At 55.8% G+C, this 22,599-nt stretch overlaps 2 protein-coding genes and 1 pseudogene across 3 annotated transcripts; all 3 read left to right on the top strand.

Moving 5' to 3' along the window:
* The first annotated feature begins 2,761 nt into the window (after nt 1–2,761).
* On the top strand, nt 2,762–13,748 carry MMP25 (matrix metallopeptidase 25). The gene is made up of 10 exons (XM_025416780.3): nt 2,762–2,928; nt 3,285–3,417; nt 4,823–4,964; nt 5,043–5,335; nt 9,636–9,812; nt 9,894–9,978; nt 10,142–10,224; nt 10,453–10,605; nt 10,681–10,938; nt 11,043–13,748. The coding sequence occupies exons 1-10, from the start codon at nt 2,839–2,841 to the stop codon at nt 11,312–11,314; spliced, it is 1,686 nt and encodes a 561-aa protein (XP_025272565.1). The 5' UTR covers nt 2,762–2,838; the 3' UTR covers nt 11,315–13,748.
* Nucleotides 13,218–13,748, top strand: LOC112679059 (60S ribosomal protein L21-like; annotated as a pseudogene).
* Nucleotides 13,749–18,435: 4,687 nt separating this feature from the next.
* IL32 (interleukin 32) lies at nt 18,436–22,122 on the top strand. Of its 2 annotated transcripts, XM_025416777.3 has the most exons (7): nt 18,436–18,505; nt 18,614–18,661; nt 20,452–20,490; nt 20,614–20,673; nt 21,059–21,085; nt 21,267–21,326; nt 21,704–22,122. In XM_025416777.3, the coding sequence occupies exons 2-7, from the start codon at nt 18,647–18,649 to the stop codon at nt 22,022–22,024; spliced, it is 522 nt and encodes a 173-aa protein (XP_025272562.1). In that variant the 5' UTR covers nt 18,436–18,505; nt 18,614–18,646; the 3' UTR covers nt 22,025–22,122. The 2 variants fall into 2 exon arrangements, with proteins under 2 accessions (XP_025272562.1, XP_025272564.1); XM_025416779.3 differs by lacking the exon at nt 20,452–20,490 and having other exon boundaries at nt 18,446–18,505.
* Nucleotides 22,123–22,599: the final 477 nt, after the last annotated feature.

The following is a 22,599-nucleotide window of genomic DNA, read 5'->3' as shown; positions in this document are numbered from 1 at the left end:
CCGTGGAGGAGAGGCTGGAGCGCAGCGAGGGACCAGCTCCCTGCGCTCCGGCCCCTGCGGGGTGTAGACAGGCACCAGCCTGCGCACGCCCCCAGCAACGGTCACTAGGACTTTGGACTCAAGCATTTTCCATTCCAGGGGCATTTTCTACCTTGCTTGCCGACAGATACTGAGGCTACCCTGGGGAGGACTTCAAATGACCTTGGAGCTGTATGCGGGTGTTGTCTTAGTAATGTCAGAGAAACACTCTAATGGGGACGGCAGTGCCATGAGAAAGTGAAAATGGTTTCTATGGGACCATGCCGGGGTGCCTGGGTGGCTCAGTGGTTGAGGTTCTGCATTGGGCTCAGGTAGTGATCCCGGGGTCCCGGGATGGAGTCCCGCATCTGGCTCCTGGCAGGGAGCCTGCTTCTCCCTCTGCCTGTGTCTCTGCCTCTCTCTGTGTGTCTCTCATAAATAAATAAAACCTTAAAAAAAATAAGGAGCTGCTGGATGCTGTCGTCCCTTGGACGGTGCCCGTAACCTGCTCTCCGCTGACCGACAGAGAGCCGCTGGCTCTGTGGATGGCCGCTCGGAAGTGAACGGACACATCCTGTTTGGAAGGGGAAGGTACAAACAAGTCAGTTCGGTGGGCTGAACTGCGAGCTGTTTTTCCAGCTGTGAAGGAAGAACTGAACGGTGGTTAAAGCCCTTAGGTTTGGTGTCTACGGACTCAGGCGGGAGAACACTGGCAGCCCGGCCTAGTAAAGGGGCGCCCTGTGCTCAGGACCCTCCAGGACCTCATCTGATGTATCTCTTTATCTGTTTAGCTGCATCCTCTGCTGTATCCTTTACTGCATAATAGGCTGGTGCACCTGTTTCTCTGAATCCTATGACTTGTTCTAGCAAATAATTGAAGGGGGGGGGCAGGCTCAGGGGAACCTACAATTTGTAGCCAAATGCCAGAAGTTGTGGGTAACCAGGGGGCCTACTACTTGTGATTGGCATCTGAAGGGGGCACGGGGTGTCCAGAGGGACTGAGCCCTTACCCTGTGGGGTCTGTGTTAACTCCAGGGAGTGTCAGAATCCAACTGAGTTGCAGGACACTCAGCTGGTGTCCCAAATAATTTTTTGATATTGAAGAAAAACCGTACACATGTCTGGTGTGGGAGGCCTCTGAGTGTCCTAGTAGTCTGAGAGTGAAGGAGAAAGGGCAGGAGCAGTGCAGGCCTTTATTACACATGGGATTTACCGTGGAGTGCACTGTGTCCTCACCCCACACTCCCCAACTGCTGTGTTGAAGTCCTAACCCCCAGGGCCTCAGCCTGTGGCTGTTTTTAGAGGCAGGGCCTTTACAGAGGCCACGAAGGCCAAACGAGGCCGTGGGGGTGACCTGACCTTGTCCTGACAGTTTGAGGAGATGCGGGTGCCCAGAGGCAGCAGGGGAGCCGGGCACAGAGGAAAGACCACCATGAGAGAACGAGCCCTGGGAAGCACCCCCTTCAAGCCACCTGCACGCCCAGGAGAGGGACTGAAATGGCAGGAAAAACCACCCTTGCGGGCACCTGGATCTTGGACTTCCAGCCTCCAGAAATAAATTTCCGGCGCCCAGTGCGTGGTATTTTGTTAGCGCAGCTGGCGTCGACGAATACAGGATTTCAATGTTTTAGTTTGTATCTCCAGCTCGCTAATCCCGCTCGTTATTTATTTTGTCTAAAACACAGGGTGCCTCACCGCTGCCGGCTCCAGAGACCGAGCTATTGCGCTCGCACGCAGCTCGCCCCCCTCCCGGAAGCCTCCCCTCCCGGCCCCCTCCGGCCGCCTTCCAGCCCGGGGCTTCCCCGGCGGGGCGGGCCGTGGCTCCGCGGGTCCCCGAGGCTCCGCCGGGTGCAGCGCGTCACCCCTCCACCGTGCTGCGCTCCTGCCCGGGAGGCCGCTCCCGCCCCGCGCCGGTCCTGGGGGGCCGCAGCAGGCACCTGCGGGAGGCGGCGCGGTCTCGGGGCGGCCGGGACCCCCGCGACCCCGGGCTCGGGGGACGAGGGCGGGGAGCCCCGGGGCGCAGCACCGCGCACAGCCGGGCGCCGGCAGGGCGCGCGGGGAGGCGGCCCGGGACCCCGCGGGGGAGGCGAGCGCCCCAGCCTCCGGCCGGCCGCCGCGGGGGCTCAGGGCAGGGCGGCGGGGGCGCCCCGGAGCCTATCCTCCCCGGGGCCCGGCCGAGGCGTGCGGAGAAAGCAGAACAGAAAAAAAAAAAAAAAAGAAAGAAAGCAGGGATCCCTGGGTGGCGCAGTGGTTTGGCGCCTGCCTTTGGCCCAGGGCGCGATCCTGGAGACCCGGGATCGAATCCCACATCAGGCTCCCGGTGCATGGAGCCTGCTTCTCCCTCTGCCTATGTCTCTGCCTCTCTCTCTTTCTCTCTCTGTGACTATCATAAATAAATAAAAAAAAATAAAAAAAAAAAAAAAGAAAGCAGAACCGAGCCGGGCCGCGGGGAGTCCCAGCGGACCCGCTTCTGGGAAGAGAAACTCGCGGGCGCGGCGGGCGCACGGGGGGCGGGGGCGCCGGGCCGCGGTTCCTCTCGGGAGCGCCTCGACCGGGCTCTCGGGGTCCCGGGCCGCCGGCCGGCTCCCCCCGGCTCGCGGGGGTCCGAAGCCCGGGCCACTGCCGCGCCGCGCCCCGCCGCTCATCCGGTGCCGCAGCCCTGCCCCGCCCGGGAGGGAGGGGCCGCCCACGGCGCGCGGGGTCCGGCGGGGCCGGCCCGGGACCCAGAGGCCGCCGCGCACTCGGAGCTGCAGCTCCGCGCCCCCCGCGCCTCCTCAACCGTCCGCGGCCCCCAGAGCGGCGCCCCCGAGCCCCGCGGGCATGCTACGGCTCCTGGCGCTGCTGCTCTCGGTGCTGCCGCCGCCCGCGCGCGCCCGGGAGCCCTCGGCGCAGGACGTGAGCCTGGGAGTGGTGAGTACCGGGGTCTGCGGGCTCCCGGGTCTGCGGGGGGCGGGGGTACTGCTGATTGAAATGTCCAAGAGGGACTGGGGTTGCGGCCTGGGGACCCAGATTCTTGGACCCATCAGGCTGGGGCCGGGATTGGAAGATCTGTAGAGGCGCAGGGGCGGGGAGGTAGAGCACAGGACTGTTGGGTCGGGACAAAACCCAGGGCTGGAGAGGCCAGACTGAGAGGCAGCAGGCAGTCACCGGGGCAGGGCCCCCTGGGCTCCGGATGCCTGGGTGCCTGGCGAGAGGTGGGGCTTCCTGGATGGGGGTGGGAAGGGTCGCCCCACTCATCCCGCTTCCCCAATCCCTCTGTGGCCTAGGACTGGCTGACCCGCTATGGCTATCTGCCGTCACCCCACCCTGCCCAAGCCCAGCTGCAGAGCCCTACGAAGCTGCGGGATGCTATCAAAGTTATGCAGAGGTTTGCCGGGCTGCCTGAGACGGGTGTCCTGGGTAGGTAGACCCCCGCCCTCTCCCCAGCCCTGCTTCTGCTCCCAGCCTGACCATTAGCCGGAGGTTTCTAAACCTCAGCATCACCTGAATCACAGGGGCTAGGATATGCTGATCTTGGGGCCCACTGCAGCAGGTTCTCAAGCGTTCCTTTTTCAATAAATATTAACTAAGAATCTCTTACTTGTAAGGCCATTTCAGGCTCTGCTGGTGTAGTGATGAACAAAGCAGAAAAGGCCCCTGCTCTCGTGGACACACACACAGATCAAGAACAGAAATATGCAGGATAATTTCAGATAGTGATTCATGTTTTGAGGAAAATAAAATGCTAATCAGGGCAGATGTCTCTGAAAGGTGTCATGGGTTGAGAGGAGTTCAAAAAGGAGGAAGCCAGCCTTGGGAAGATGTAGGAAAAGAGTGTCCCAGGCAAATGCAAAGGCCCCGTGTTCAGCACAACTGGTGTTCCTGTATTGAGACGTGGATTGAAAAGCAAGAGCCTGATGGGGGATAGGGGAGTGATGCTTGAAAGGTGTTTGGTTTTGATTACAAGCATGAGAAGAAACCACCAGAGGGTTTGAAGGAGGAGGCAATTGGGTTGGATTTACAGTTGTAAGCTTCCTGTGGTTGCTGATGGAGAATGGAGGGTGGGAATGGAGACCAAGAAGGAGGCAGTTGAATCCAGGGTGCATATTTTGAAGGTAGATCTGAGAGGCTCATCTGTTGGGTTAATGAGGAAGAAGAGAGAGTTGGGGGGATGGTGGCCAGCTACAAGGGAGAAGGGACCTTTCTCTGTCCTGTCCACTGCCGAGTAGTGTCTGGCATCTGCATGTGCTCCAGTACTCTTTGTCACCTCAACCAACGAGGTGAGGTTTGACCTTCATTTGAAGATGAGGGGACAGCTGGGAATGGAGCTGAGCTAGGAAGGGGGATTCCAGGCCGACCTAACGTGGGAAACCAGAGACCCAGCCAGCCTGGGGACTTTGGACTTAGGATGTGGTGAGGATTAGGGCCCCATGGTGTGAGGTATGGGCAGGCAACCTCCCGGGGAGGCTCCAGCCTCAATGAGAGGAGTCTGCACTGCACCCCCGTGGCTCCTTTCTCCAGAGTCTAATCACCACGGCTCAGGGAAGCAGGACCCCCAGACCCCAGACCTGAGCACCACAGGGAAGCAGCCAGGTCATCCAGGGCCAGGTGAAGAGGGTAACGGTGCCCCGAAGAGCAGGGTCATGGTTTGGTATGAGCTCACAGAACTGGACAGCCTGTGTTCAAAGCCAAGCTGGGGGGCCCTTCCTGCACAAGTTTTTTTAACCTCACTGAGCCTGTTTGTCCGTGTAGGAAGCCAGCCGGCACCATGACTAGGGCAGGTTGGCCTACCACTGATCCCCTATCCCCACAACCTCTCCCACAGACTCAGCAACGATGGCCACCATGCAGAAGCCCCGCTGCTCCCTGCCTGATGTGCTGGGGGTGGCAGAGCTGGTCAGGCGCCGCCGCCGCCGCCGGTATGCTCTGAGCGGCAGCCTGTGGAGGAAGCGAACCCTGACGTGGAGGTAGGTCCCAATGCCCACCCCCCCCACCCCCGCCTGCCTGCTGGACCCGCCTGGAAAGAATGCCTTCTGTCTCCCCAGGGTACGCTCTTTTCCCCAGAGCTCAGCACTGACCCAGGAGACCGTGCGGACCCTCATGCACCACGCCCTGACCACGTGGGGCGTTGAGTCAGGCCTCAAATTCCAGGAGCTGGTTTCTCAGGCCCCAACAGAGCCCGACATCCTCATAGACTTTGCCCGGGCATACCACCAGGACAGTTACCCCTTCGACGGGCAGGGAGGTACCCTAGCCCATGCCTTCTTCCCCGGGGAACACCCCATCTCTGGGGACACTCACTTCGATGATGAGGAGACCTGGACTTACGGGTCAAAAGGTACAGTCTCCTCTGTTTGGAGAGGTCTTCTCCCCTGGCCTGTCTGCCCTTATGAATTTGGTTTAAGTCACATGTATCGATGGAGGCTGTATCAATTGGGCTTCTCCAGGGAAACAGAACCAGTAGGATGTATGCAAGTGATTTATTTTGAGGAATTGGCTCACAGGGTTGTGGAGACTGGTAAACCCTAAATATATGGGACAGGCCTGCAGGCTGGAAATTCAAGGGAGAGTTGATGTTGCAGTCCTGAGTCTGACATCTTCAGGGCAAGCCGGCTGGCTGGAAACTCAGGCATTATTTCTGTGTTGCAGTCTTGAAGCAGAATTCCTTTTTCTCTGGGAAACCTTAGGTTTGGTTCTTAAGGCCTTCAACTGATTAGACAAGGCCCACCCACCATGGAACATGATCTGCTTTGCTTACAGTCAACTGATTGTAGATGTTAATCACATCTACAAAATAACCTACACAACAACATCTAGACTGGTGTTTGGCTAAACAACTGGACACCATAGTGTGGCTAAGTTGGCACAGAAAATTACCCATCCCTGAGGCTTCTCAGGCATCCAGCTCTGAGCTGAGCACTTTAAGAGGGGAAAACAGCTTCTTTTAGCAGCTGAGTCAGAAGAGTAACCAGCAGTTGCTACACACAGTGACACAACTGCGGAGAATCCTAGCAGAGGAAGTCCTTTGGTCTGTGGTACTCAGAGCAGAGGTGTACCCAAAGCCTTTGACTGATGGGGTTTTCTAAATGTGGTGGCTTTGCTTATCCCCCATATGTATACTGAGGGCCGAGTAATGCACGAGGTCTTGCTCTACTGGAGTACATGGAGCCACGGGGAGGACACAGAGAAAAGTACAAGCCAATGAGCTCACTGAGTCCAGAGTCATCAGGGGTAGGAGCACAGGGGGTATCTGGAGCTGGGAGGCTGAAATACAGTGTCAGGAGGAAGACTGAGGATGGACGGTGGGTCTCACAACACAGAGGGCCTTGCCAGCGCGGGGACAGACTGGGGCAGGGTGGGGGAAGGGAATGGGAGCCATGGAAGGTTCTGCATTGTGGAGATACCACTGGCCACAGCGGCGGGTGGGGGGTTGGGAGGGTGGGGGGTGGAGGGGGGGAAGATAGGGGGAAGGAGGCAGGAGGTTGATACAGGGTCCTGGAGAGAGATGATGTTGGGTGATGGGGGTCAGGGGGCACTTTAGTCAGGCTGGGCAAAGCTTGGGATCTGACTGGATCCTGGGGGCAGAGGGGATGGGGAGGAAGGTGTGATGGCTAGGTTTCTGACTTGGGGCCCCTGGAGGAGGAAGATCAGGCTCTGGGAAGGCAGAGGTGAGTTCAGTTTGGCTCTATGTCTGCTGCGCTTGCGGGCCGTTGAGTGTGGGCAGTGCATTAATGGTTGAGTGTCTTGCCCCAGAACTGGGACTTCTCTGACTTAGGTCATGTTCCCCATAAGTGGAGCTTGAGATGAAAATTCTTGTGCAAGCGGTTTCTCAGGGTATGTTCTCTGGGGAACGGGAAGCAAGAGCAGGCTGGGAAATGAAGCTAAGTCAGGATGCGGTCTCAGCTGAGAGGAGCCGGACCCAGCTCCAGTGGGGAGCGTAAACAGCGAGGGGTCCACTCTTCCAGCTACTCAGCCATCCTACTCAGCCATCTGCCTGCGGCTGCGGGGAGGCTGACCAGGGGGGAAGAGCTGTTTTCTGGGGAAGGGAGCAGCCAGGGGATGGCAGGCCGGCCCTGCAAGGCTGTGTGATGCAGCACTGAAGCGCCTCCTTGAAGCACTACTCAAGTCAGGGCTCCTCTGCTCGCTACCGGTTTAAGTTACTTGACCTCCATGCACTCAGTTTCCTCGTCTGGGAAATGGGAATTATAACAGTACCTGCAGGCAGGGTGGGCTCGCGGGTTAGAGAAGTAATTCACCCACAGCTGTTAGCACAGGGCCCCGCATGTGGTAGCACTCCGCTTTCCCCCGGCTGTTAGGAGCCGGACCTGGGGGCACACAGGGCGGTTGGCAAGGTTCTGGGAGGACAATGTAGGACGTGAAGGTCAGGTACGGAGCTGTGGAGAGCCCCACGGTTAAGGAGAGGGTAGAAGGAAAGGAGGAATCAAAGGAAATGGAGAAAGAACAGGCCCACAGGTGATCAAGAACAAGACTGAAGAGGCAAGCAGGGGGTGGTGGGCAGGGTGGCAAAACATTCCAGTATGTAACATAGGCCTGGACTGGGTCATCTGGGGACAAAGTGACTTTGGTGCCTACAGACTTGGCAGGTGGAGGAGGAGTCCCGACTGCAGCAAGATTAGGCATGAGAGGGACTGAGGAAGTGAAGACTGGGTTTAGACTGCTGACCACAGAACTCACTAGGGAAGGAGAGGGCTGTGGATGGGCGCAGATAGGTACTGGGGTGTCTTAGGTGAGGGAGAAGTGAGCCCTTGGTGATGCTGGGTGAGAACAGAAAGAAAGAGAATGGGGGATGGATGAATGGATTCATGCATGGATTGATGGATAGACAGAGGGATAGATGGATGATGGATGGATGGATGGATGGAGAGATGGACGGATGGGTGGATGGATGGGGCCTCCTTGTCCTTGAGGTAAGTGAAGCAGGGTCCTTGCACAGGGCAGGAAGGGGAGGAGGCAGGAGGTGAGCTTGGGGGAGGTGGCCCTATCTGCCCAGGCACACAGGAAGTTACAGATTGCATCGCATGGCCTGTCTTGATGAAATAGGAAATAGATTTGTCAGCATTTCTTATCTAAGAGTTGAGGGGCAGAGCTGGGGAGCAGCTTGAGCAGCTGTGGGCCTGAAATTGAGACCCGTAGAGAGGGCAAAGGAGCGGACAGGAGGTATCAAGGACCCCCGAAGACTGGCCCCCAGGGAAGCTCTCGTGGGCAGGGGCTGCAGCTGTGCTTTCCCAGCTGCAAAGCACAAGAAGGCTGCAAGGAACGGTGTGGCCAAAGGAGAGGCAAAGCAGGGAAGGAGGGTGAGAGATGAAAGAGACTTACCTGATGTAGACACTGAGCTTCCTCCAGCTTCTCAGAAAAAGCATTCAGGGCAATAAGGAACCCACAGTCCACGCAGAAATTCATCACTACAGTTGACCAAGATCATCTGAAGTTGCTGCTGAAAGGCAGGATGATCCAGCCAGAGTACCTGGCTAGCCTGTCATTTCACTTGATTTCCCTGTGCCTCAGTTTCCCACCTGTCAGATGAGGACAGACGGAAGAGGTTTTGAGAGGTGAATGAGGGCAAGAACTTGCTACCTTTCCTAAGACTCACTCACGCGCTCTCTTATACTCCCATCCAGCTGCCCTTAGGGCTGAGAGAAATTTGCATTTTGGATCACCAGGTCACTCCCAATAAACCCACTTTCCACACTGCTGGCTGAGTTAGAGATTTCCCTGCAGGAGATCTACATCTGTGGAAATGGTGCTTTCTTGGGCGGCCGCTGGCCCGTCTTGCTGCCTTGCTCTCTTGGCCTCTCAGCGGTGCGAGTGGGAGCTGGCAGGTGGATCGATGAGGAGCTGAGACTGGGCCAGCAACTGGGAGCGTGAAGAGGCTCACTCCTGGCGCCTAGGCTGGGTCCCCAAGGAAGAGGCTGTGGCCACAGAGGCTGGGAAGGAGGCTGGCCGCCAGGGCCAGCCGGCTGTGGTCTGAGAGTGCCTGCCTGAGGAGGTGGATGAAGCTGCAGAGGCAGGGAGGCATCAGAGGACCTCAGGGAGGCCAGGGAGGGGTGGAGGCGGTGGGAACGGGGGAGATGGGGGAGGGTCACAGAGGGCTGAGGGGACGGGGCACTGCAGAGGTGCCCATGGGAAGAGCAGGGGAGCACCATGAGGGTGGGAGCAAGGTCTTGGGAACTGAGGCCCAGGAGACTGGAGCCGGGAGGAGGGAGACTCCAAGGGCTGGGGCCTCCTCCAGAGAGATGCACGCACCCCTGGGTTCCTGCTTCCCCTAGAGGGTTTCTGTGTGCACAGGCTCCCCTGCCTGGCAGCCAGCGCCACATCAGGAGGTTGCCCCTTCCTCTGTCCTCCTCCTGCCCCCTCCCTGCCCCCTTCTGTGGGCCTCTTCAGACCTTATCCCAGTGTCCAGAACTGCCAAACAAAGCTACTCAAAAAAATCTACCCAATAAATGAACGAACACAGGAGGGACAAAATGGCTCATGGAAGGGTCTGGGTTTAGCTATCCCTGGAGGGTCTCCTGGTTGTTCGCTCTGCCAGCAGGCCCCATGTCAGACACTTCCTGGCTGCCTTCTTCCCTGGTGTCCGGGAAGGGCACAGCTCTAGCCCGATCTCCCTCCTTCCCCAGATGGTGAGGGGACTGACCTGTTTGCTGTGGCTGTTCATGAGTTTGGCCACGCCCTGGGCCTGGGCCACTCCTCAGCGCCCAATTCAATCATGAGGCCCTTTTACCAGGGCCCGGTGGGTGACCCGCACGAGTACCGCCTGTCCGACGACGACCGAGAAGGCCTGCAGCAGCTCTATGGTACGGGACTGGGGCGGGTGGTTTGCCCCGTGGCCTCTGCAGCAGGGTAGGGAACTCATGCCTCTCTGACTCTCTCCACAGGGAAAGTGCCCCAGACCCCATATGATAAGCCCACAAGGAAACCCCTGGCTCCTCCTCCCCCACCCCCCGCCCTGCCCCCGGACAGGTGAGTCCCTCTCCAGCTGTCTGACTCGGGGTGAAGTCCCTAACCTCAGTGTGCTCCTTGGTAGGATGGGGTGGTGAGAGTCCCTACCTCATAGGACTGTCCTAACGTTCAGCAAAAAGACTGGCAGCCCCGACCCGGCTCTCACCCGTCCTTTCCTTTGTAGTCCCTCTCTTCCCATCCCTGACCGGTGTGATGGCAATTTTGACGCTATCGCTAACATCCGTGGCGAAATCTTCTTCTTCAAAGGTGAGTCGCTTCAGATCTCCCTTGACCCCATAGAGCTGGCTTCCTACCCCCTTAGGATGACCCACCAAGCCTGCGGGGTTTCCCTGGACTTTCAGTGTTATTAAAAAAAAAAAAAAAAAAAAGGCGGAGCCGCCGCACCCTTGGAACCCAGACGGACGTCCTCACCCGGGGGAGCGGGACGCGCTCTCGCCGCCGCCTGACGCGCCCGCCCGCCCCGTTCCCCCGCAGGGCCCTGGTTCTGGCGCCTGCAGCCCTCGGGGCAGCTGGTGTCCCCCCGGCCGGCGCGGCTGCACCGCTTCTGGGAGGGGCTGCCCGCGGCGGTGGACGTCGTGCAGGCCGCCTACGCCCGGCACCCCGACGGCCGCATCCTCTTGTTCAGCGGTGAGTGCGCGAGGGGCGCGGCCGGGGCCCGCGGGGGGGGGGGGGGCGCACCTGCTGACCTGCCCGGCCCCTCAGGCCCCCGGTTCTGGGTGTTCCGGGACCGGCAGCTGGAGGGCGCCCCGCGGCCGCTCACGGCGCTCGGGCTGCCGGCGGGGGAGCAGGTGGACGCCGTGTTCTCGTGGCCGCTGAACGGGAAGACCTACCTGATCCGGGGCCGGCGCTACTGGCGCTACGACGAGGCGGCGGCGCGCGCGGACCCCGGCTACCCCCGCGACCTGAGTCTTTGGGAAGGGGCGCCTCACGCCCCGGACGACGTCACCGTGAGCAACACGGGTGCGGCAGTGCGCGCGGAGGGCCCTGGCCCGGGGGCGCGGGTACGGGGGGTGGTCAGGGGAGACGGCCTGGACCGGCCCGACGTGCGCCTCCCTCCCCCGCAGGTGACACCTACTTCTTCAAGGGCGCCCACTACTGGCGCTTTCCCAAGGGCAGCGTCAAGGCCGAGCCCGACTCCCCGCAGCCCATGGGCCCCAAGTGGCTGGACTGCCCGGCCGCCAGCGCCGACCCACGCGCCCCCAGGCCCCCCAGGGGGACCCTGGCCCCCGGGACCTGCGATTGCCACTGCGAGATCAATCAGGCCTCAGGGCGGCCGTCGCTGTCCTTAGAGGTGTCCCTTCTGGCCCTGCTGCTGGGCGGCGTCGCCTCCGTTTGAGGGGGACCGGCTCCTCCGCGGGTCTGGGGCGCGGGGGGTCCTGAATGGCCGCGGAGGCGCATCCTCTGTTCCACCGGCGGGCGGGCAGCTGGGAGCTGAGCCCCGGGGACGGGGACGGGACAAACGGCTGGCCTGTAGCCTGGACCGGTCACCTGCTCCGCCCGGCCTCCCCCCGCCACACCCCCCACCCCCGCCCGCGCTTCTACCGCAGGACGCTCCCTTTCCCGGAAGAGCTGGTGCTTCTCGGAGCTCGAGGGACGTCCCTCAGCACTCGCCTGGCGACAGACCCTCGCAGGAGCGGTGGGGGCGCTTCGGCTCTCGAGGGATGGCCTGAAGGTCTCCACCCGCTGCTCCGGGGTTCCCAGGACGGCCCTACCCTGTGACACAGCCGCGACGTCCCCCAATGAGGCACGGATTGGGACCCCAGACCCAGCCCTGGAACTGCCCCTGAGCGCCCACCTCTTGGGTGACATCAGTGGCCACCCGGATGGCCCTCCACAACCTGAGCCTCAGGACCTCCTTTCTGGACCCAGAACTGTCCCCGTTTGACAGAACCCCCTCCCATCCCTCAGATCCTCTCAATACCATCACCCTGGAGTGTCGGCCACCTCCCTCAAGGACAGCTCCCAGACTCCTCAGCTCAGTGCGCTGGGAAGCCAGTGGACTCAATTCCCCTCAATCCAGGGCCACTGCTTCCTTAGCACCCTCACCCACCTCCCTCTCCACAGAATCCAGGATCTAAATCAGTGCCTCTGGAACAATACTTCTGGAATATTCCACATCAGAATCACCTAGGGAATTAAAAAATGCAGACCCGATGCCCTTACCCTGAATTCCTCTGATGGTGGGGCCAGGAGTCTGCATTTTAGTAAGCTTGGGGGCTGGGTGGCCTTGATGTGTAAAGGATCTGGGACAGCAGCTGTCATCCCAGTCTTGTGATTTCCCTGTGTCTCTGCCCAGTCTCCCTCCCAGGGGCCAACCTCTTCACATTCTTGGTAGGGTCAAGCTGATGGCCCTGGTTGAGCAGGGTGGAGCCACTTAGCAAGGACTTCTTGGGTTTCCATCCAGCCCACAGGGCTGCGTGGGGCAGGGGTTGCCTGCCATTGGTCACAAGAAGCTGAACAGTACCAGGGGTCTTCAACCGGTGCATCACCTGGGAATTGTAAGCGACCAGAAAACCAGAAATCTGGGCCTCTGTCGGGATCCTTTCAAAATATGTGGATGAGGAAACTTTTATTTTAAGCTTATGAACCCCACACAGGAGGACAATGAAAATAATTGGAGAGAAAGCCTTTCATTACTTCTGAGCACAGATGGACCTGGGTTGAGTCTGGCAGCAGGAACTTGACAGACCCGAATTGCTATGTCTTGTAGAGGAACTTGGGGTTCAGAGTTGATGGGCAATGGGGTGGCAGATGGAGAGAGAATGTGTGGCAGAAGGAAGCAGAGAGTAGGGTGCCTGCATGACTCAGTCAGTTGGGCATCTGCCTTCAGCTCACGTCATGATCCTGGGGTCCTGGGATCCAGCCCCACGTCGTAGGCCCCCTGCTCAGCAGGAGCCTGATTCTCCCTCTCCCTCTCCCATTCCCCTGCTTGTTCTTAGTCTCTCTCTCTTTCTCTCTCTCAAATAAATAAATAAGTAAAATCTTTTTTAAAAAGAAGAATGAAGCAGCGAGAGGAACCCAAAAGTTGGCTGGGAGAGCACAGACGAGGGGCATCCAATGTGAAATCTGTGTCCACTATCATTGCTCCATGCAATTTCTTCTCCAGCCTTTAAAAATATATTAAGTATACTACAGACAAATGCCATGTCAAACTGATTAATTTTATTTTTTAAGTGGTATGGTTCCATAATCAAAATGTAAAACATTTGTGCTTCAGTGGAACCGCCATCTTTCAGTAATTTGCCAAAATGACCAACACACAAAGGGAAAGAGGAGAGGTACCCGCTATATGTTCTCTAGGCCTTTTGGAAAAGATGGAGTTGTTCCTTTGGCCACATACATGCGAATCTATAAGAAAGGTGATATTGTGGACATCAAGGGAATGGGCACTGTTCAAAAAGGAATGCCCCACAAATATTACCATGGCAAAACTCAAGAGTCTACAATGTTACTCAGCATGCCGTTAGCATTGTTGTAAACAAACGAGTTAAGGGCAAGATTCTTGCCAAGAGAATTAATGTCCGCATTGAGCATATTAAACACTCAAAGAGCCGAGATAGCTTCCTGAAGCGTGTGAAGGAAAATGATCAGAAAAAGAAGGAAGCCAAAGAGGAAGGTACTTGGGTCCAACTGAAGTGCCAGCCTGCCCCACCCAGAGAAGCACATTTTGTGAGAACCAATGGAAAGGAGCCTAAACTGCTGGAACCCATTCCCTATGAATTCATGGCATGATAAATGTAAAGAAAATAAAAGACTTCAGGATTGTAAAAGTGTTTCTCTTAATTGAGTAGGAGTGTGGTTGGTGTCCTTTCACTTAAAAAAAATATTTAAAGCAAACTTTGTGTTCTAATTCATTGGGTGATGTTTTTATTCAAATTTAGTGGCTTTTTTCTTGCTGAAAGGTGTGAAGTGGTTTATTGTACAAGAGAGTATACCTATTTGGTTAGAAAACTGCCAGGTATTACTTTGAAAATATTTATAGTAGTTGGGAAATAATCCCTTTAAATCCCTAAGGGAAAGAAAAAATTTAAACACATGAAAGGTTACCTATCACATTCATTTCATTTAAGTTCAGGGAAGCTACGAGTGCTTGTAATTGTATCCTGTCTTAAATAGCTGTGTTTTGAGGATAAAGAAGTTGCCTTTGAAGTCAACTATTTAAAAATAGATTGTTTAAAGCACTTGGTCTGGTTCCTACCAAATTGTTTTCCCTGTCATTTCCTGTCACAATTTTCCTATACGGTGCTTTAGCCCTTAGGAAAACTTTGTTTTCTTGGAGGTGTTCTTTTTTTTTTTTTTTTGGAGGTGTTCTTTCTTACCCCAATTTCTTTGCACTTTCCTTTGCCTGAAATACTTACACTTTAAGTTGCTGAATTCTTTTTTTTTTTTAAAAATCTGTTAGGTCTTTTATTTATTTATTTATTTATTTATTTTATTTATGATAGTCATCAGAGAGAGAGAGAGGCAGAGACACAGGCAGAGGGAGAAGCAGGCTCCATGCACCGGGAGCCCGATGTGGGATTTGATCCCGGGTCTCCAGGATCGCGCCCTGGGCCAAAGGCAGGCGCTAAACCGCTGCGCCACCCAGGGATCCCCCATAAGTTGCTGAATTCCTGATTTTCATTTCATCTTGAGTGTCACAGGTGAAACTTCCCTGATAAGAGTATTTTAAGGAGAGGAATGAAAGTGCTCGGAATCAGGAGAAAAATTATTTCTGATTTGGGATAGTAGAATAAAGTCCTTATACCTGTTCCCACTTTAAAAAAATTGTGCTAAAAAAAAAAATTAAAAAAATTGTGCTTCAGAGAGCACCATAAAAAAAAAAAAAAAAAAAAAAAAAGACCACCCACAAAATGGGAGAATTTGTTTGCAAATGGCATATCTTGGATATTCTGGACAAGAGACTTGTATCCAGAATATATAAAATACGCTTACAATTTCATAGTAAGAAGATAAATAACCCAGTTTAAAAATTGGCAAAGGGGGCACCTGGGTGGCTCAGTTGGTTAAACGTCTGTCTTTTTTTTTTTTTTTTTTTTTTAAGCGTCTGTCTTAGGCCAGGCCATGATCTCAGAGTCCTGGGATTGAGTCCTGCATCAGGCTCCCTGTACAGAGGAGAGTCTGCTTCTCCCTCAACCTCCTCCCCACCCCCGCTTGTGATCTCTCTCTCTCTCATACGCTCCCCCTCTCTAAAGTAAATAAATAAAATCTTTTAAAAAATAAAAATGAGCATAGCATCAGAACAGACATTTCTCCAAGGAGGATACACAAGTGGTCAATAAGCACATGGAAAGATGCTCCACCTGACTAGTCCTAAGGAGAATGCAAATCAAAACCACACTGGGGAAAAAAAAAAAAAAAAAAACACACTGGGATAGAATTTCACACCCAATAGGGTGGGTGGCTAGGCTCAAAGTGACACCAAGTGTTGATAAGGATGTGGAGAAATCGGAACCCTCGTACACTACTGCTGGGAAATTTGTGCTTTCTCAAAAGTTGAAACCATAGTTACCATATGAACCAGCCATTCCTCTCATCGGTGTCTCCACCCAAGGAAGGAAGAAGGAAGAATCAATTTCTACACAGAAACTAGTAGATAGGGACACCAGTGGCTCAGTGGTTGAGCGTCTGCCTTCGGCTCAGGGCATGGTCCTGGAGTCCCAGGATCGAGTCCCACATCGGGTTCCCCTCGAGAAGCCAGCTTCTCCCTCTGCCTGTGTCTCTGCCTCTCTCTCTCTGTCTCTCATGAATAAACAAATAAAATCTTTAAAAAAGAAAGAAAGAGGGATCCCTGGGTGGCACAGCGGTTTGGCGCCTGCCTTTGGCCCGGGGCGTGATCCTGGAGACCTGGGATCGAATCCCACGTCGGGCTCCCGGTGCATGGAGCCTGCTTCTCCCTCTGCCTGTGTCTCTGCCTCTCTGTCTCTCTCTGTGTGACTATCATGAATAAATAAATAAAATCTAAAAAAATAAATAAATAAAAATAAAAAAGAAAGAAAGAAACATGTACATACATGTTTACAGCAGCAAGACTGATAATAACTGAAAGGTAGAAACAACCCAAGCATCCCAGCAATAGGTGAAAGGATGCATAAGGTGGCATATCCATGCAGCACAAATTTCTCAGCCATCAAAAGGAATGAAGTTTCTTTTCTTTTTTAAAGATTTATTTAGGGGCAGCCCAGGTGGCTCAGCGGTTTGGTGCCTCCTTCGGCCCAGGGTGTGATCCTGGAGACCCGGGATCAAGTCCCACGTCAGGCTCCCTACATGGGGCCTGCTTCTCCCTCTGCCTGTGTCTCTGCCTGTCTCACTCACTCTCTCTCTGTGTCTCTCATGAATAAATAAATAAAATATTTTAAAAAATAAAGATTTATTTATTTATTCACGAGAGACAGAGAGAAGTAGAGACATAAACAGGATCCCAGCAGGGAGCCTGATGCAGGACTCATCCTGGATCCCAGGATCATGCCCTAAGCCAAAGGCAGATGCTCTACTGCTGGTGTTCCAGGAATGAAGTTCTGATTGATATCGCCACTCAGATGTATCAAAAATACTGTGCTAAGTGCAAGAAGCCAGATACAAAAGGTCACATGAGTGTGACCATTTCCATGTGATTCTATTTATATGAAATCTCTAGAACAGGAAAATCTGGAGACGGATAGTAGATGAGGGGCTACCTAGGACTAGTGGGGATGGGGTTTGGGGATTGGGAAGTTATGGCTAATGGGTAGAGGATATCTATTTGAGGTAATGAAAATCTTCCAAAATTGGTTGTGGTAAAGGTGGAACAGTTCTGTGCATCGAGTTATTTATTTATTTATTTATTTATTTATTTATTTATTTATTATTGAGGTTCAATTTGCCAAAAGTCATCCACTTTAATGGGTGAATTGTATGTGAATTATTTCTCACTGGAGCTGTAAAGAGAATGGTAGAGTCCTCAATGAAGCAAAAATACCTTCAGACAGTAGTCTTTGTGAGCCAGTTGTGGAGGGGCCAACTGTTCCATGGGATCAGGGAGCCAGGCTTTCCCAGTTGAAGCCCAGAAATATTACAGGTAGGTGAAGCAGGAGCAGCTGTCTTCTGTCTTCCCATCTGGAATTTATAGATGGCTCAGGGAAGGGTCTGGACTCCTAGGTGTGCTTGATGGGCTCCTAGGGGGTGGGGAGACACCAGCCGAGGTCTAGTTAATGCAAGTGAGACTTTCACTGAGGAAATGTGCAGTACAGTTCTGTCCTTCTGGTGGCTCCCTAGGAGCCCAAGTCCTCTTTGAGGGTATTAAGGGCTGAGTTGTGTCCCCCCAAACTCATATGTTGAAGTCCTTACCCCCAGCACCTCAGAATGCAACCTGATTTGAAGATAGGGTCTTTATAGAGGGAATCAAGGTAATGAGGCCATTGGATAGGCCCTAATCCAATACGACTGGTGTCCCTATAAAAACTGGAGATTAGAGGACAGGCATGCATACAAGGACAAGGACTTGGACATGGAGACGGTTGTATGCGGGTCTGGGAGACAGGCCCTTCCCCCAAGGCCCTCAGAAGGGATACCTTGATTTCTACTTCCAGCCTCCAGAGCTGGGAGAGAATACATTTCTGTATAGGAACCCAGAAGGAGGTACTTTGTTGTGCCAGCCCCGGGACACAATAGAGAGGGCAGACAGAGGCTGTGCTGAACTGGGAGGGGCTTTGGTCCCAGAGTGGGGTGAGGGAAGAGCAGAGGGTGAGCCTGGCTGTGTGAGAGGACCCCCGAGGGCCTGGCCAGGATCTGGAGGCCCCCTGCATGGGTGCCTGAGGGTTGCAGGACCATGACACCCCCCTACCTACCCCAGGCCTCAGGGGACCTCAGGACAGCCTGGTCAGCTGGGCCTAGGTCGACAGTAAGCCATCCTGAACCTCTCCTGGGGGCTTTACCCTGTCCCCTGGCAGATAGGCTCCCCTCTAGCCACCCCTGCAGGGACCCATGGGGCAGTCTGTTCAGGTACCTGGCCTGGTAGGCCCATGCTAGGTGGCTTGCAGCTCCTGCTATATCCTGGGCCAGTTGGTTCTTGGAACCTTCTCTGGACTTTGGAGCTGGGATACATTCCATTTCAAGTGACCTGGTCGGCATTCCCCAGACCCTTGGCCCCCAACTGGATTACTTCATTTCACAGAGCTCAGCAGGCATCAAAATCTGCTTTCCCAAGCCTAGACTTTCCCACCGCCCCTCCCCTGGCTCAGGCTGAGGATGAGGATGGGGAAGGCCTGTTCCCAGGCTCTGAGATCCCTGCCCTAGCTCAGAGAGTGGAGGGGCCACAGCAAGGGCCATGCCCACCCCCACCCAGGCCCCTCAGTGTTCCCGTCTGACCTTTGCTTCCATCTCTGTGTGTCACATAGACACACACACACACAAACACTCACATCCCCGTATCTTGCCTTTAGGACAGGCTCCACCCTCCCTAATCCCGCCCCCCTCCCTCCCACCTCCAACCTCTTAAAAGAGCGGCTCTCTCTAGAGCTCCAACCTCGGCTGGAGAAACTGCAAGAAGGTAACTGGCTCAGTGGAGGCCGGGGAGGGAGCTGCAGCCAAAGGGACTTTCTGTGGGGGTGGCAGTGGGGCTGCTTCTCTTTTCCTAACATGTGTTCCTCCCCTTCAGGTCATAGCCCCTGGAGCCCTGAAAGATCAAACCATGCACTTGGCCGAGGTGAGCTAGAGCGGCAGGCGGGGGTGGGGGGATGGGGGGGTGGGGGTGGTATGTCTGGGTGATGGTGGTGGTAGGAGTTGGGGGGAGGGGGCGGGAGGGGAAGGGGGTCGTGTGGGAACCACTTCCCTGCGGAGCATCCCTCCCTCCCACTGCGCTGGCCCCAGGCCTGCTGATCCCTCCACATGCACCTGGCTCTGTCCGGTTCTCTGGGGCCAGTGGGGGATCCCACTGGGGAGGCAGGAGTCTGAGGCTCTCAACAGGGCCCCAGTCTCATAATGACCCTGACCTTTGTTTGGTGGAATCTCTGCCCTCGCCATCTGGAAATTCTAAGTAATTGTTGACAAAAAACTCACAGTCTCATTCTGTTCTGAGTCATTCACTTTATACAGCAAGTCCTGATTGTGGGTGATTTTCTGTCTGGGGTGAGCTATGGGGGCAGCTCTGTGTGTGTGTCTTTGGCTGTGTGAGGGGCACTGAGAACAGCGCAAGCTATGGGACAAGCAGTTACTCTAGGAGTTAGACACCACATGTTTGTGGGGCAGCTGGAGGATGGAAGGTCCAGAGGGCCAGAAAAAGCACCAATCCTCAAAGACTCTATACCCTAGAAACCTGAGGGGTGGGGCAAGTTGGTTTTGGTTTCCTTTTAAGATTTTATTTATTTATTTATTCATGAGAGACACAGGGAGAGGCAGAGACACAGGCAGAGGGAGAAGCAGGCTCCATGCAGGGACCCCAATGCGGCACTCGATCCTGGGACCCCAGGATCACAACCTGAGCCCAAGGGAGACTGTCAATCACTGAGCCCCCCCAGGGACCCCATCCTGCAAAGTTTTCAAATTCCTCTCAGATGCCTGGACCTGCAGCCCAGGACCTGAATCAGCCTCTGTGTCTATTCCTTCCTTTCGGGGTGCCCTGTAGCCTCCCCTACACCCTACTGGTCTCCCGCTACCACAAGTTTGACCAGATGCTCCAGGCATCTCCTGGCCTTGTGGCAATGGGATTAGGGAATGACCCCAGGCTTGGTGGCCAGGCCAGTCTGGGAGGATGGGTTGGAGAGCAAATTGTTCCCACCGGCCCCGGCCCGTTGGGTCCTTCTTTTGTCCCATTTCGTGTGACAATGGGCTGACAGGATCACCGACTGAAAAAGCATGTGGACAGATGCCTGGGGACAGATGCCTGGGGAAAGGCGTTTGCCCGCGGCCTGCCCGTGGCACTGATTCCCCGGGGCTGCGGAAGCCAGCACCGCGGTTAGCCCTCAGGTAGAGCCTGGTGAAGGGGGTCTGGGGGACCTGGCACTGCCGGGGGTCAAGCCAGGAGTGTGGGCAGCCCAGAGAGGTCTTCAAAGTCAGCAGTCATGCGCAGCCTGGGTGGCTTAGCGGTTCAGCGCCTGCCTTTGGCCCAGGGTGTGATCTCGGGGTCCTGAGATCCAGTCCCCATCGGGCTCCCTGCATGGAGCCTGCTTCTCCCTCTGCCTGTGTCTCTGTCTCTCGTCTCTATCTGTGTCTCTCACGAATAAATAAATAAAATAAAAAAAAAAAAGTCAGCAGTCAGGAAGAGCTGCTGGCCACAGGCGTGTCTCTGTCACCGCCGCGGAGGACCGGATGCCACCACCTGTCCTCCCCTCCGCCAACCGAAAGGACAGAGAGGGTCAGGTATCGGGAGCCCCGGTCCACCCTGCACTCTCCACAGCAATGTTCCTACCTCTGCATGTGTGTACATGTGCTTGTGTACGACACACGGGGTGGGGGTGGCAAGGTCACGTGAGCCTGGATGTCACTGTTACCCCACAGAGACGCAGAACTCCCATGGAAAATCTACGTATCCAATTGGTAAGAAGCTCTTCCCGACGTGTGGTTGGGGGAGTGAGGGGCGTCGGGGCCCTGTGGGTGGACCTGGGACCCTGAGGGAGAAGGACCGGGTCTCTCCCATCTCTGCCTCTCCTCTCCGCACAGCACAGGGTGGTAGACGATTTCTGCGACCAAAATCGAGATCAACCAGAAGGACAAGAACAGGTGGGTCACCGTGCCCCCACTCCCGTGCTCCCTCTGATTTGGCATGGGTGGCTGGTTTCACGGTGATGGTAATGATGGGGAAGAGGACGTGCTGCCCCAGGCTTCCTCGTTCCTTCCGCCGCAGAGAAATACTCTCTCAGTTCACACCTGTGTGGCAGGTGTGTGTGCCCAGGTGAGGAATGCCGGGGCTCAGGGGGGCTTAGGAAGGCATCTGAGTCACTGGGCATGTTGATGACAGGCAGGGATGCCAGATACCTGGTCCCCAGAGCCCCAGGGCTGGAGCCAGTTACTGGGGACCAGGACACAGGGAACAGGCTGGGGCTTGGGGATCAAACGGTGTGGGAGAAGCTGGGAGGTTTTAACTGGTGTGGCTTCTCCCCAACAGGAGCAGTTAGTGCTGATGGAGCTGGAGGTGAGAGTTTTGGGCCTCGGCCCTCTACCAAAGCTTAGCCCCTGGGGTGGTGCTCAGCCATGTCATTGGGTCTGAGCTCCTAGCTCCCTGGGGACTCACCTGGACCCCTGGAGGCCCCAGAGGGACTGCAAGACCGCAGGGGCAGGAGCAGGGCTGCAGCTTCCCACCCGCCCCTCCCCAGATCAGCATCAATGAGGCCTTGATCAACACCGTGGATCTGCACTACCAGAGCAACAGTGAGGTGAGCGGGACGTGCCCACCACGGCCCTCCTTGCTTCCCCTCCCCGTCCCCACCTGTCCTGAGCGGGGGTGAACGGATGCCCCCAGGATGGGAGGTGGCAACCTCCCGGCCTGGCCTCAGTTCCACGTGTGAGCTAGGTGCGGACGCCGGGCAGCGACACACATGCATGAGCGCCGTGTTTTATGCCACGGAGAGGAATCCGGGCCTGAGTCTTCGCGCGTGTGGCGCTGTTGGCAGGAAAGCCACAGCCTCCATCGGCAGGCTTCCGTCTCCCAGAGTCTCACAAAGATTGAGAGTCCTCAGCCAGGGCCACAACCTGGACCTGGGGCTGCATCCCCCAGGGGGGACCCTGAACAGCCCCCACCCCACCCCTGCAGGAACCTGCCCTTCCTGAGATGCTGTGGATGGAATTGCGCTCCAGAGTCTGCAGATCCTCTGTCCCTGTTCTGGAAGGGGAGGGTCCAGAGGCCTGTGACCCCGAAAAGAGCTTTTGTGACAAAGCCCTGAGGTTCTTTCTAAGGCTGCTATGCTACCTGCACCAGAAGTGGCAGTTGGCACTGGCCTGGGTGCGGGAGGTGGCTGCTGGCGTGCAGACCTTTTGCAGGGCGGTGGAGGTCATCTGCAGTGTTCTGCAGGAGGTGTTGCAGGATTTCTACTATGGTGTGACCCAGGTCTTCAGGAGCACCATGCAGGCCTGATTAAGCCCCCTGCTCCCCACCCCTGGCCAGCCTCCTGCTCCAGGTCTGACCCATTGCTCTGGCTCTAGTGTCTTAATAAAAGCTGCTTGAATCATGAAGCACCTGGGTGGCTCAGTGGTTGAGCATCTGCCTTTGGCTCAGGTCAGAATCACAACCCCCCCTCCCCGGACTCCCACATCAGGCTCCCTCCCTGCAGGGAGCCTGCTTCTCCCTCTGCCTATGTCTCTGCCTCTCTCTTTGTCTCTCATGAATAAATAAATAAATCTTTCAAAAAAAACCAAGTTGGTTGAATCAAATCTCAAATCGGGTGCTTGTTGGGTTGGGACCAGGGGTCCCCAGTGGTTGGCGTGGGGCCGGGGCATGTGTCACATGAACCTGAGCTGGGGTCTCTTGACCTCTCTAATCTGATCTATACATGGGACACTGGTTACAGCTGGTCATGGACTTGTGCTGAGGACTGGAAGGTTATGGCCTTGCTTGCTGCATAGTAGAGACCCTGAATCTGTTTCTGGAGCAGCAGGGAGCTCAGGCCTGAGGAACTCTCAGTCCTCATCTCCTGCCCTGGGTCTTCATCC

Source organism: Canis lupus, chromosome 6 (assembly GCF_003254725.2).
Source record: "Canis lupus dingo isolate Sandy chromosome 6, ASM325472v2, whole genome shotgun sequence".
In the NCBI taxonomy this organism is placed as follows: domain Eukaryota; kingdom Metazoa; phylum Chordata; class Mammalia; order Carnivora; family Canidae; genus Canis; species Canis lupus.
Note: the sequence above shows the minus strand (reverse complement) of the source record. Positions and strands in the feature narration are given on the sequence as shown.

Bases quoted from the DNA above. Each gene is read 5' to 3' on its own strand.
- IL32 (XM_025416777.3), top strand. The intron at 20,491-20,613 runs GTAAGAAGCTCT...CTCTCCGCACAG, and splicing joins AAAATCTACGTATCCAATTG to CACAGGGTGGTAGACGATTT. The intron at 21,086-21,266 runs GTGAGAGTTTTG...GCCCCTCCCCAG, and splicing joins TAGTGCTGATGGAGCTGGAG to ATCAGCATCAATGAGGCCTT.
- MMP25 (XM_025416780.3), top strand. From the start codon at position 2,839: ATGCTACGGCTCCTGGCGCTGCTGCTCTCGGTGCTGCCGCCGCCCGCG. The intron at 5,336-9,635 runs GTACAGTCTCCT...CTCCTTCCCCAG, and splicing joins CTGGACTTACGGGTCAAAAG to ATGGTGAGGGGACTGACCTG. The intron at 9,813-9,893 runs GTACGGGACTGG...CTCTCTCCACAG, and splicing joins AGGCCTGCAGCAGCTCTATG to GGAAAGTGCCCCAGACCCCA.